Source organism: Peromyscus maniculatus, chromosome 20 (genome assembly GCF_049852395.1).
Source record: "Peromyscus maniculatus bairdii isolate BWxNUB_F1_BW_parent chromosome 20, HU_Pman_BW_mat_3.1, whole genome shotgun sequence".
NCBI lineage: Eukaryota > Metazoa > Chordata > Mammalia > Rodentia > Cricetidae > Peromyscus > Peromyscus maniculatus.
The window spans coordinates 51,649,685-51,660,837 of NC_134871.1; the positions used below are offsets into that span (position 1 = coordinate 51,649,685).

At 56.3% G+C, this 11,153-nt stretch overlaps 1 protein-coding gene across 2 annotated transcripts; it reads right to left on the reverse strand.

Annotated features, from left to right (window-relative positions):
* Positions 1-5,285: 5,285 nt before the first annotated feature.
* Positions 5,286-10,365, reverse strand: Tnfrsf13c (TNF receptor superfamily member 13C). Of its 2 annotated transcripts, none has more exons than XM_015998773.3 (3): positions 7,885-10,365; positions 7,487-7,741; positions 5,286-6,989 (listed from the first exon to the last, which is right to left on the reverse strand). In XM_015998773.3, the coding sequence occupies exons 1-3, from the start codon at positions 8,030-8,032 to the stop codon at positions 6,844-6,846; spliced, it is 549 nt and encodes a 182-aa protein (XP_015854259.1). In that variant the 5' UTR covers positions 8,033-10,365; the 3' UTR covers positions 5,286-6,843. The 2 variants fall into 2 exon arrangements, with proteins under 2 accessions (XP_015854259.1, XP_015854258.1); XM_015998772.3 differs by having other exon boundaries at positions 5,288-7,022; positions 7,885-9,165.
* Between the last annotated feature and the right edge of the window lie 788 nt (positions 10,366-11,153).

Here is an 11,153-nt window from a genome sequence, read left to right on the forward strand (position 1 = left end):
GGTGAGGGGCAGCGGGAGAGAGATACAAGACACAGCTGGTCTGTGTTCTGGGGTCTGACTGTCCATGCAGCTGACACCCCACTTCAGGAACACGGCCACGGGCAGAGCTACCAGTTCTAAGGATAATGCAGTTCAGTGAAGGACAGACAGACCTCTTTATCCCGGACCCCAGGGTCTCTGATCACAGCAAGGCTCTGGGGCACCCGCCCCCTGTCTTTCCCCTCCCAAGCCTGTGTCACCAAAAAATCGTCCATTGATCCAGGCTTAAAATAACCTCTGGCATCTGCAGTGAGCCCCACGGGGCGGGCAAGAAGAGCCGAGTGTCTGCCTGAAGGGCACCCGCCCCGCCCCCCCCCAGCTCCCAGGGCTGGCAGCTGAGTGTAAGTGTGCAGGCGGGGTGTGCTCCTGGATGTGTGTGTGTGAGAGAGAGAGGGGGCATGTCAGGGGCAAGGGTGACTCTCAGGGACTTCCCTGCACTGTGGGTTTACATGGGCATTTCACCGCCTGACTGGCTGTGGGAGCCCGACATTCTGTGGGCATCAGCAAAAGCTTGTGTTGGGCCCCAGTGTCCCCATCTGAGATGTTAGGTGACCCGTCTTCCACTCTGTGCGGCGGCGGCGGTGGACAGGAAGGTTTGGAATTTACTAGACAGAAACCTAAGAACAGGGGAGAGGAAGTGACTTGCTGGCACAAAGCCAGGAGAAGCCAGGGGCTGACCTGGAGCCGTCCTGCAAGCCCGGAGCCTGCCGTGGGCCAGCTCAGTATATGGCGGCGGCTAGAAGCCCTCAGTGTCCCAGGGAAGCATTTCTTCCCCTGACCCGCACATCGCCAGCCAGTGCAGAAGGCCTCCCCAGGATGGCTGTTCTTGTGATGGTGTTTCTGTTCATTGTGGAGCGATGCTTGACTAGGTTACAGTTCCCGCTCTAGGTGGACCCATCCATCCCTCTACCAGGAGGCGCGAAAAGGCCTGGAAACACCTAATATGGGCAGCCACCTGGGGGTGGCCCTGCAGAAGATAGCGATGTGACATCAGCTGCCACTCAAGTCAGAAGGCAGCGCCTAAGTTCTTCCATTTCCCCCAGAGGTTCTAGGGATGTTAGACTCCCTGCTAGTACAGATGCTGACACCAGGAGGGGGTCTGGAGGGAGGGCCCTGGGCTGCCTTTGTCTCCTGAGAGGCAGCTCGTGACTCAGGCTCCAGCTGCCTGTGGGAGGGAGGGGGCGATCGGGCTCCTGAGGTCTCAAGGGAGCAGCAGGATTGGGGTGGGGGGTGGGGGAGCTGGGCTCTGAAACTCAGCCTGCCTGCCCCAATATTTATGCACTGTATCCTGGCCTCTGCCTTCTCCTGCCTGGGAGGCTCAGGTAACCTCCCTGTGCTTGCACCCTTCTGATTAGTGTCCTTCAGGAGCCTCCAGAGACCAGAGCTGGTGAGGACGGGGCTGGATGGCGACTAGACAGTGCGGCCACGGGGTCAGGAAAGTCCTTCCAGCCCAGGAAGCCCACGCCCAGGGGGGCAACTCTACCGAGTCAAGCTCAGAAAGTAGCATGTGGGGGTGTCCTGATTCCTGTCATTTGTACCACGTCCTAGTGTGTGTGCTCCGGAAGCGCAGTTCTCTGGAAGCGCCTGGAGACAGGGACCCCTCGTGGAGAGAGCGAGAGGGGAGTAGGGGTTTGTACTTAGCGGCAGGGAGCTAGCCTGGTGAGCTCAAGGGATTCCATCTTCAGCAGCACGAAAAGAAAAAAAAAAAAAGCTTGGCGCGGCAGCGAACATCATCATTTGTAAAGGGGTTGACCAGATCAGGAGTTCAGGGCCATTCTCCACCACGCAGCGAGTTTGAGGCTAGCCTGGACTACTGGAGACCGCGTCTTAAAACAAAACAAGAAGGTCCAGTTGCCTCAGACCCGACCTGCCCTTTATCAGTCTCCGCCCTTGACCCCACCCCTTGGCTTGGCCTCTGGTCACACCCCTTTCCTGCAACCCCGCCTCTCCTTGACCCCGCCCCAGGCCCCGCCCCGCCCCTCTATTCCGACCCCCTAGGCTGCGGCTGGTGGTCTGTCGCTGACTTCCTGAGCTGCGCAGATAGAGTTCTCCCATCGCGGAGGCAGGGACGACAGGCAGACCAACTTTCTAAGGACGGTCCTGTCTGTTCATCTCTGCTGACGAAGAGGAGGTTGGGGGCGGGGGTGGGGGGGATGGTCAGCAGGCCTTCTTATCTGGCTTCGCTAGTGGGTCCCCACCTCCACTTTGAGCACCCAGGCCCGGAGCTGCCAGGCAGGAAGTGAAAACAGCCTGCAGGAAACACCAAGAGGAACTGAGACTTCTGCCCTCTGCCCCCACCTGTTAGTCCCTGGGGACCTTGGGGAAACCAGACCCTCCAAAGGAAACCCCAGACAGAAGCAGGCTAGGGGGTGTCGGGCTGTCTCCCTCTGTCCCCACTTCATCCAGTGTGTCTTCCAGAATCTACCTTGGGCCAAAACTAACGCCAAAGACAGGTCTTGGAGTAGTGATGAAAACAAGACGTGGGGTCCAGCCACTCCCAAGAACCTAGCTTGGGTAGGTGACCCCCTGTTGGGTAGGCAGACCAGGTAGGGGCAGGAACCCCAATAAAACTCAGCCCCTTCGCTGGTTGTGATTTGTGTCTCGGAATCACATAATCACGCTTGCAGATATGAAATCTTGTCCTAGCCATCAGGAAAGGGGCGTCACCCACAGAGGTCATTAGAAAGGTCAAGCCTGGGGTGGTGGCACACGCCTTTGATCCCAGCACTCAGGAGGTAGAGCCAGGTGGATCTCTGTGAGTTCAAGGCCAGCCTGGGCTACAGTGCGAGATCCAGGACAGGCACCAGGGTTTCGACACAGAGAAACCCTGTCTCGAAAAACCAAAAAAAGAAAAAGAAAGAAAAAAGAAAGGCCAAGGCCATTGTCACTGCGGTCCTTCTGGAAACAGAGACCACGCAGAGGTTTTTGCAGAAGGAGGCACTTGGTCTGGGCCCGAGACGCCTGCAGAGCCTGCAAAGGACCAGATGCTTCATGGAAAACTTGACAACTGTTGAAAAACCCAACTGGGAGTATTTAAAGACAGACCCTGCTGTGTGTGACGATCGGGATGGAACTTAAAGGGAAAGGTATGGGGGGACAGTACACACTTGCAGAGGGCGGGGGGCAACTTGTGGGAGTCAGCCCTCCCCTTCCGCCACGTGGGCTCCAGGATCAAACTCAGGTTGCCAGGCTTGGCAGCCAGCGCCCTGACCCGGTGAGCCATCTTGACCCAAGATGGGGAACTTTTAAGACTGCAATGATTATGGCGGTGAACCACGCACACGGCACACACAGAAGCCAGCTCTTTGGGCCATGGTCAGCTCTTCCCAGCAGCCTCCACTCTGCATTATCACAATGTACTTTCCAGCTCACATGCAAAGGGAGTATCTCGATTCCTCCGTTCCTCCCCCCACACACCACTCTGTGTAACAGCCCTGGCTGTCTTGGGATTTGCTTAGTAGACCAGGCGGGCTTCGAACACACAGAGATCCGCCTGCCTCTGCCTCCCAAGTGCCTGGCTTATTTTTAATACTTTTTAAAACCAAACAGGAATCCCTTCTCCTTCCAGGTGTTGTTAATGAAAACAAAGTGCAGAATGGAAGGGTTAGGGTTAGGGTTTCTTTCCCCAGAAAGCAACACCTATGGCCAACGGCCAACGGGAAGGTGCTGATTTCACTGCCTGCCCTTGGGGGAGGGGACAGTGTCCCTACTCCTCGTACCCTCCACTTGCTTTTCCTGGCAAGAGATTCCTTTTTGTTTGATTATGATGGCGAGGGCAGGTTCTCTCCCTATGTAGGCCTCGCTTTCCTCATCTGTGAAATGGGGATGTGTGAGACTTCTCTCAGCTTCCTTCAGCCCTTCTCCTTTAGGGGCCAGAGACCAGGAAGAGAACTTTATCCATCCCCCCATTTTCTTCAAAAGAAACAGGTTGAGGGGAGACCGTGTACCAGCCAGAGGCTTAGCTGGGATGAAGAGGGGCCAAAGGTTTGCATGCCGTGGCCCCACAGGGGTTTCATAGTCCTTTTTACCTCCAGAACCTAGGTCCCCCCGCTACAGCTGATACAGGTGGCCGGGGACAGCTCAGACTTTTCCAGCCCCAGGCTAGAGTGGACAGCAAGGGTTTGACTGACACCTGTCACTCACTGTTTGCCATCCAACCTCATCCTACTCACCTAGCCCCCTGGAGAGAGGGGCATCTTGGAAATGGATGTCCAGGTCCTGGAGGCTCTAAACGCCACCCACTAGCTACTGTTTTCTAGACAGAGAGACTGGCAGGCAGGAACAGAGCTCAGCCAACACAGAGGGATTCCATTTCTGACTCCCGGGCCAGTGCTCCTCCCAGCAGAGGCTAAGCGGCGACAAGTTCCCACAAGCTTCACCATGAGGAGGGCAGGCAGGAGACAGATGGCTGCCCATGAGTGCAGGGTGCCCCGGAATTGGATAGAGAGGATGTGTAGCTTCAGAGCGAAGAGCACACTGTCAGGGAACAGGTTCCATGGGGGTGATGTCGAGCCTGGGGTTAGCACAAGCTTTGACCAAGAAAGCCCAGTTCAAGGGGTGAACGGTCCACAGAGGGAACACAAAGGACCTCAGCTCAGCCTGCTTCAGAGCCAATGGGCTGCCCCGGCCTCTCTATGAAGGAGTCCTATAGGCCACGGCCCTATGTGCGGCCAAGCGGGCTGTGCCCTGGGGACACTGGGCCCCAGGTGCCCTCTGGGGGAGAATACCACCGTGGTGTTCCTTCAGCTGGAGTTTAGACTCCAGCCTGAGACTACAGATTTCTTCCTATGGCTCTAGAAATTGCCACTGGGGTGCACTGGGCCCCAGGTGCCCTCTGGGGGAGAATACCACCGTGATGTCCCTTCAGCTGGAGTTTAGACTCCAGCCTGAGACTACAGATTTCTTCCTATGGCTCTAGAAATTGCCACTGGGGTGAAGATGGCATCTTCTGTCCCAGCAGACGGAGCCAAAGAAATCCACGGTTATTCCTGGGTTGCTGACACCTGAGACTCAGGACAGCTCAGACCAGTCATTTCCCCCAACTCCCAGGTTATTTCTAAAAATGGACCTGACGGTTGAGATGTAGCTCGGTGTAGACCACTTGTTTAGCATGGGCCTGGTCCCCAGTGCTATGAAAAATGAAAATTCCAGAGAACCTTGCACTAAATACCCAAATCAAACCATCAGCTCGTTGCCAGTCCCCTGCATCAGCGTCAAAGCAGGAGAGCTCTCAAAGCAAGAGACGGAGAAACACCCAGATACAGGCTGAGCATCTTCCCGCCGGCCTTTATTCAGATTAATTCTGGCGTAATGGCACCTTCCCTGCTACAAGGAAAGGCTCTTGCTCACAGTGCCTGTGTCAGTCTGTCTTATAGTCTTGTAACAAAACGCTAAGGCTAAATAAATTTACAAAGAAATAAGGTTGACTTAGCTCACAGTCCTGAAGGTTCAAGGGCCCACATCTGATGATAGCCCTCTTGCTGGCAGAGCCCAGAGTGGGCACAGTAATCACAGGGCCAGAGAGAAGGGGCGCTTGGTGCTACTTACTGCTTCGTCCTGGTGACTTTCCCTGACCTTCCAAGCATACCACTTTTAAACACCAGAGTGAGATTAATTATCTAAAAATAATAATAATTACAGGGAAAAAATCAAAATTTAAAAAAATTTTTATAGAAGCCGGGCGGTGGTGGCGCACGCCTTTAATCCCAGCACTCGGGAGGCAGAGCCAGGCGGATCTCTGTGAGTTCGAGGCCAGCCTGGGCTACCAAGTGAGTTCCAGGAAAGGCGCAAAGCTACACAGAGAAACCCTGTCTCGAAAAACCAAAAAAAAAAAAAAAAAAAAAAAAAAATTTTATTACTATTATTTTGAGACTTGATCTCAACTATATAGCTCTGGCTAGCCTGGAACTTGTTCTGTAGACCAGGCTGGTCTCCAACTCACAGAGATCCGCCTGCCTCTGCCTCCTCCTCAGTGCTAGGATTAAAGGCGTGCGCCACCACATCCAACCTGTATTTTGTAATTTGTAAGTGTGTGGGGGTCTGTACATGGGAATGAAGATGCCCATGGAGTCCAGGCATCTGATCCCCGGAAGCAAGAGTTAAAGTCAGTAATGAGTCACCTGAAGTGCATGCTGGGAATTAAACTCTGGTCCTCTGGAACAGCAGTAAGCACTCCTAACCACTGAGCCATCTTTCCAGTCCCTGTTTTTAACATTTTAAACTGTGTGTGTGTGTGTGTGTGTGGTGTGTGTGTGTGTGTGTGTGTGTGTGTGGTGTGTGTGTGTGTGTGTGTGTGTGGTGTGTGTGTGTGTGTGTGTGTGTGTGTGCAAGCGAATGAGGTTGGTACCTTTGGAGGCTTTGGATCTCTCTAAGACTGAAGTTACAGATGGTTGTGAGCTGCCAGACATTTATGCTGGGAAACTGAACAACTGGAGTCCTCTACAAGAACAGTTCATGAACCTAACTGCTGGGCCATTTCTCCAGTCCACCACGCAGATTTTGTAGAAAGAGATCAAGTGTCCAGTCTCTGCCTCTTCGAAGAGATTAACATCCAACACTCAAGCCTACCCAACCACTGAAGGCACAAGAGCTTAAAAACAACCTCAAAAATGGAATGTTCTCGAGCCAAAGGCTAGCACAAAAACAGTCTCATGCTGGTGGGAGCCTGGGGCCTGTAGTGTCTGTGGTTCTGCTGGGTTCCCTCTGGGCAATGGGCTCCGTCCCTGAAGAGCTGAACTCCTTTTCCAAGCCCTCGGGTGAGAGTCCAAAAACTCCATAGGGCTCCCTCAGTTCCCTCCACAGCTGCTATTCTTCAGGGCCGGCTGTCTTGGTGGTCACCAGCTCAGTGGAGCCCAGTTCCGTGGCTGGCACTGGGATGCTATGGCCTGGCAGGGTGGTGTCTGCATCTTCTTTGGGGGTAGGCCAGACGGGAGCGGAGGCGTGAAGGGTTTCTGGGGAGGACACGTAGACATTGTCCAGGGACTCTGGGGTAGGTGAGGGACCAGGTAAGGCAGGTTAGGATTGAATCATAGCCTCCCTGCCTGTTCTAGAAGCCTCCTCTGGAACAGCCCTCAGTGGAGGAAGTGGAACAGCACATGACAAGTCTTCAGGACAGGAAGTGCTGAGTCCAGAGACTTGAAAAAATGAAGGGGTGGGGGATGCTGACAGGGGGAGAGGGGTGTCTGGCCAGTCTATTGGACATAACATAGGACCAGGCCCCTCGGGCTCCCAAAGGGAGCTTTCATCCCCAAACATCTGTCCTGGGCTCTGAGTCCTTTCTTGGATTAAGGCTTGAGAGGAGTCGTCCTCCTTGCGCACTTGACAGCCTCAGAGCTGACTCTTCAAGACCCCCTCAGTCCTGGGTCCTGGTCCTGGACCTCCCCTAATCACCCAGAGTTGTGCGCCCCACTCCCAGCCGCCATTGCGCTCCCCCAGACACGGTTCTCACCTTCCTGGACTCCGTCTGGGATGTCCGGGGAGGCCATCCTGCGCTGCTGCCACCACCTCCAGGTCACCAGGGCCACCAGCAGCACCAGCAGCACCAGTCCCAGGAGCGCGGGGGCGCCGAAGAGGAGCCCGGGCAGCGGCAGCGTCGCGTCAGTCCCCGGCCCCATGCCCACCGACTCCTGCGGCTGCAGCGCTGTCCCGGGCGCTGATGGCGAAGGGGATGCGGATGGAGGGCGGGGGACGGAGGGACCGAAGGCTGGGCGGGGGGCAGGGACAGAGAGAGACGGGCGGTGAGGGCCATGGGGGAGCGCTGGCCCCAGGATCAGCAGCGGGGGCACGTGGCCCTGCCGGGCTGGGGACCTTGGGCCGGGTCCCGCCTGTCACCGTGGCCTTGCTTACCGTGCCGAGGAGGGTCCGGCGTGCGGAGGAGCTCACAGGCCACGCAGTGTCGCACCAGAGGGTCGAAGCACAGTGTCTGAACGCATGGGGTGGGCACCGGGCTGTCCCGGTTTCTCCGGCTTCTGGTCCGGCGCTTCCTGGCGTCCATGTCGCCACCGCGTGCAGGTGGGAGAGAGTTGAGTCTGGGCTCTGTGCCCCTCTAGTCTAGAATGAAACCCGGACGGGACGCGCATCCTCGGCCCCGCCCTTGCCTGCTGGGGTGGGACCGCTGGGGTGGAGCCGCAACCTCGCCTGGAACCTCAGACCTCTTTCACCTGTGGTTCCTGTATTAAACCACTCATCTGTCACCGCAGACGACAGCTGAGCATTGCCAGCGCCGGGGGCTGGAGCGGGGGCGGGGGGGGGGGCATGTCAAACTACAGCCTGCTCTTGGACAGCAGAGGGGATGGACCCAGCAGTCACCTACCTCCCTCAGCCTCCTGTGGCCTCTGCTGTGCCTCACCAAGACCGGTTGCTCCCACTAGCCATCCCCCCCCAGTTCCTTCCTCTTCTGCCCTTCCTAGGGTCAAGACATTGAATGCCCACAGTGGTGACGGAGGACACGGATAGCCTAAAAGACTTCCTAGTCTCGCTACCCTCTTGTCCTCCATATTCCTGTCCTCTGCCCAGCCCTGCCCGCCTCCCCATCCCCGTTGCGAGTAGTGGGGACAGGTAGCCAGTTACTCCGAGCTCCGTGGGAGTGGGTAGATGCCAGGCCTGGCCTGGGGGCCACCGGCACAGGTCACCACCAAAAATGATGGGGAAAATGTAAGAAAATGACATGGCGTTGATAGAGAGGTGACGTCCAGGGGCCCGTGGTGGGGTGGAGTAGTAGCAAAAGCCCAGGAGCATAAATGGGGAGACTTGGGGGAGGAGGGCAGGAAGCTTGGACTCTGACAGCAACATGCTGGGGAGCTAAGCTGGCTGGAAGCAAGCAGAGCCTAGGCAGGATCTGCAGATTATCCAGGGACCTGTTTTTTTCCCTGTAGTTCCTTTCCGGGAGCTGCGACCCTGCTTGTGACCCCCTTGCTTGTGACCCTGCTTGGTCGTGCCTTGTCCATGGCCCTGCTGTATCAGGCTCTGGTTCCCAGTATTAGTCTCCCACCAGCATCGCTTAAACCCTGTCAATCACACAAACCAGCTCTCTGGGTCTTGTGACACATGCAGCCCCCTCTCCAGGGGTCATGGGCTGAAGAGCACCTGAGGGAGCTCCCAGCTAGGAGCTCGGGCCTGGAGTCCCCTGGTGGGCCTCACGGTGGGCCCCGCTTAGGCTAGGGGCTGAGGGATGTCCTTAGCATCTTTAAGGGGAGGGAAACATGCCCTGCAGGAAATGGCAGGGGGGAGGCCCGTGACAGCGAAGGGCTGGACAGACTGGGGGACAGACTGGCCAATGCTGGGTGCTGGGACATGTGCACCATTGCTACAGATGGACGGGGTCCAGCTGGAAACAAGGCCCGGCAGTGGGGAGACATGGGGTCCTGTTGGAGTGTGCATCTCACTGTCTTGATTCAGAGGGGCCCTTTGGCTACATCCAGAGACTGGATGGAGAGGCAAGGAGGCTGGTGTTCTAGTCCAGGGCAGCGGATGGTGCAGAGCTGATGGTAAGGGAATCAAAGCTGGCCACAGGAGATCCTGAGGACCCACACAGAACCCTAACCAGTCAGCCTCTCTCTCGGGGGTTCTGGCCTGTTGCCTCTCCATCCCCTTGCCTATGGGCCAGCAACTCCACAGCAGGAAGGTGTAGGCGTCAGGGTAGCTGCAAAAGAGAAGTGAGTCTGGGGAGGTGGGTGTGGGTGTGAGTGTGGGTGTATGGGGAGGTGGGGGGAGGGACGGAGCATGGAGAGGAGCCTGGGCAGGGTCAGCACTTCTTATAGGAGAGCGGCTTGAAGGTTAAGACCAGAGGCTTGGCTGCAACCCTCTGCCCACACCCCCCCCCCCATCACTACTGGGCTGCTGTTACGCATCGTTAGGGCCACGGAGCCCTGCCCATGCACCAGGCATCTTAGCTATTGTCAGACACTGGAGCTGAAGAGCCCAGGGCTCATGGGAACCCAGGGACTGGAATCTCGCCCTGGGAGAGGGCAGCCCAGAAGGGCCGGGGATGGGAAAATTCCCATGGGCCACACCAAGGAAGCCGGTCAGTAAGGAGATGCTACTTCACAACACAGCAGGATCACTCCTGCTCAGGCTCCTGCAGCGGACAGAGGTCACCTCAGGGTATGAAGGGAGAGGGCCGTAACTCACAGTCACAGTGACAAAGCCCTTCACTTCAGCCAGAGAGGGACGGCTGAAGCCTGGAAGGACAGAAGCAAAATTACTCATTTGACACAGATGTTTACTGGGCATTTCCTATGGGCCCCATGGAGACAGGCGACAGACTAAGCCAGCGAGAGCAAAAGGCCTGTGGGATTCACGGCTGTGGCGTGTACAGGTGCTCGACCTCAGGCAGATATTTTCACTTGCGCCTCTGTGGGGGCGGGAGTGGGGGTGGGGGTGGGGGTGGAGGCTGCAGCAGTCGATGAACCTCTGCCTGGATGATTTCATCATGGTTAAGAGGAGAGATGTGGGGACTAAGGATGGAACTCTGTTGTAGAATGTTTGCCCAGCATGCACAAAGCAGCTCTGGGCTCCATCAGGACGGCATAAATTGGGCATAATGGAACACACTTGGAAACTCAGCAGAGCACTAGGGAGGCAGAGGGAGAAGAGGCCCCGAAGTTCAAGGCTACCCTTGGGCTACATTGTAGGTTTGAAGAGTCCATCCTGGGCTATAGGAGACCCAGAGAGTAAGAGGAAGACCAAGTGGAAGAAGGAGAGAGGGAGGGAGGGAGGGAGGGAGGGAGGGAGGGAGGTGGGGGGAGAGGGAGGTGGGGGGAGGGGGAGAGGGAGAGGGAGAGGGAGAGGGAGAGGGAGAGGGAGAGGAGAGAGAGAGAGAGAGAGAGAGAGAGAGAGAGAGAGAGAGAGAGAGAGAGAGAGAGCGCTCACCAATGCAGGAAATGTTAGGCTACATTTCAACTTCTTGTTTTTTCATAGATGTTAAACCAAGTTGTTTATTATTATTATTTGAGACAGGGTTTCTCTGTGTAGCCCTGGCTGTACTGGAACTCCCTACATAGACCAGACTGGCCTTGAACTCGAGATCTGCCTACCTCTGCCTTCCAAGCAATGAGACAAAAGGTGTGTGCCACCACACCTGGCTAGTTTATTACTTTTTAATATTTTATGTGTGT

Coding starts and splice junctions, on each gene's coding strand:
- Tnfrsf13c (XM_015998772.3), bottom strand. CDS start 8,032: ATGGACGCCAGGAAGCGCCGGACCAGAAGCCGGAGAAACCGGGACAGC. Junction 7,742..7,884: donor GCCGGACCCTCCTCGGCACG/GTAAGCAAGGCC, acceptor CCCCCCGCCCAG/CCTTCGGTCCCTCCGTCCCC. Junction 7,023..7,486: donor CCCAGACGGAGTCCAGGAAG/GTGAGAACCGTG, acceptor CACCTACCCCAG/AGTCCCTGGACAATGTCTAC.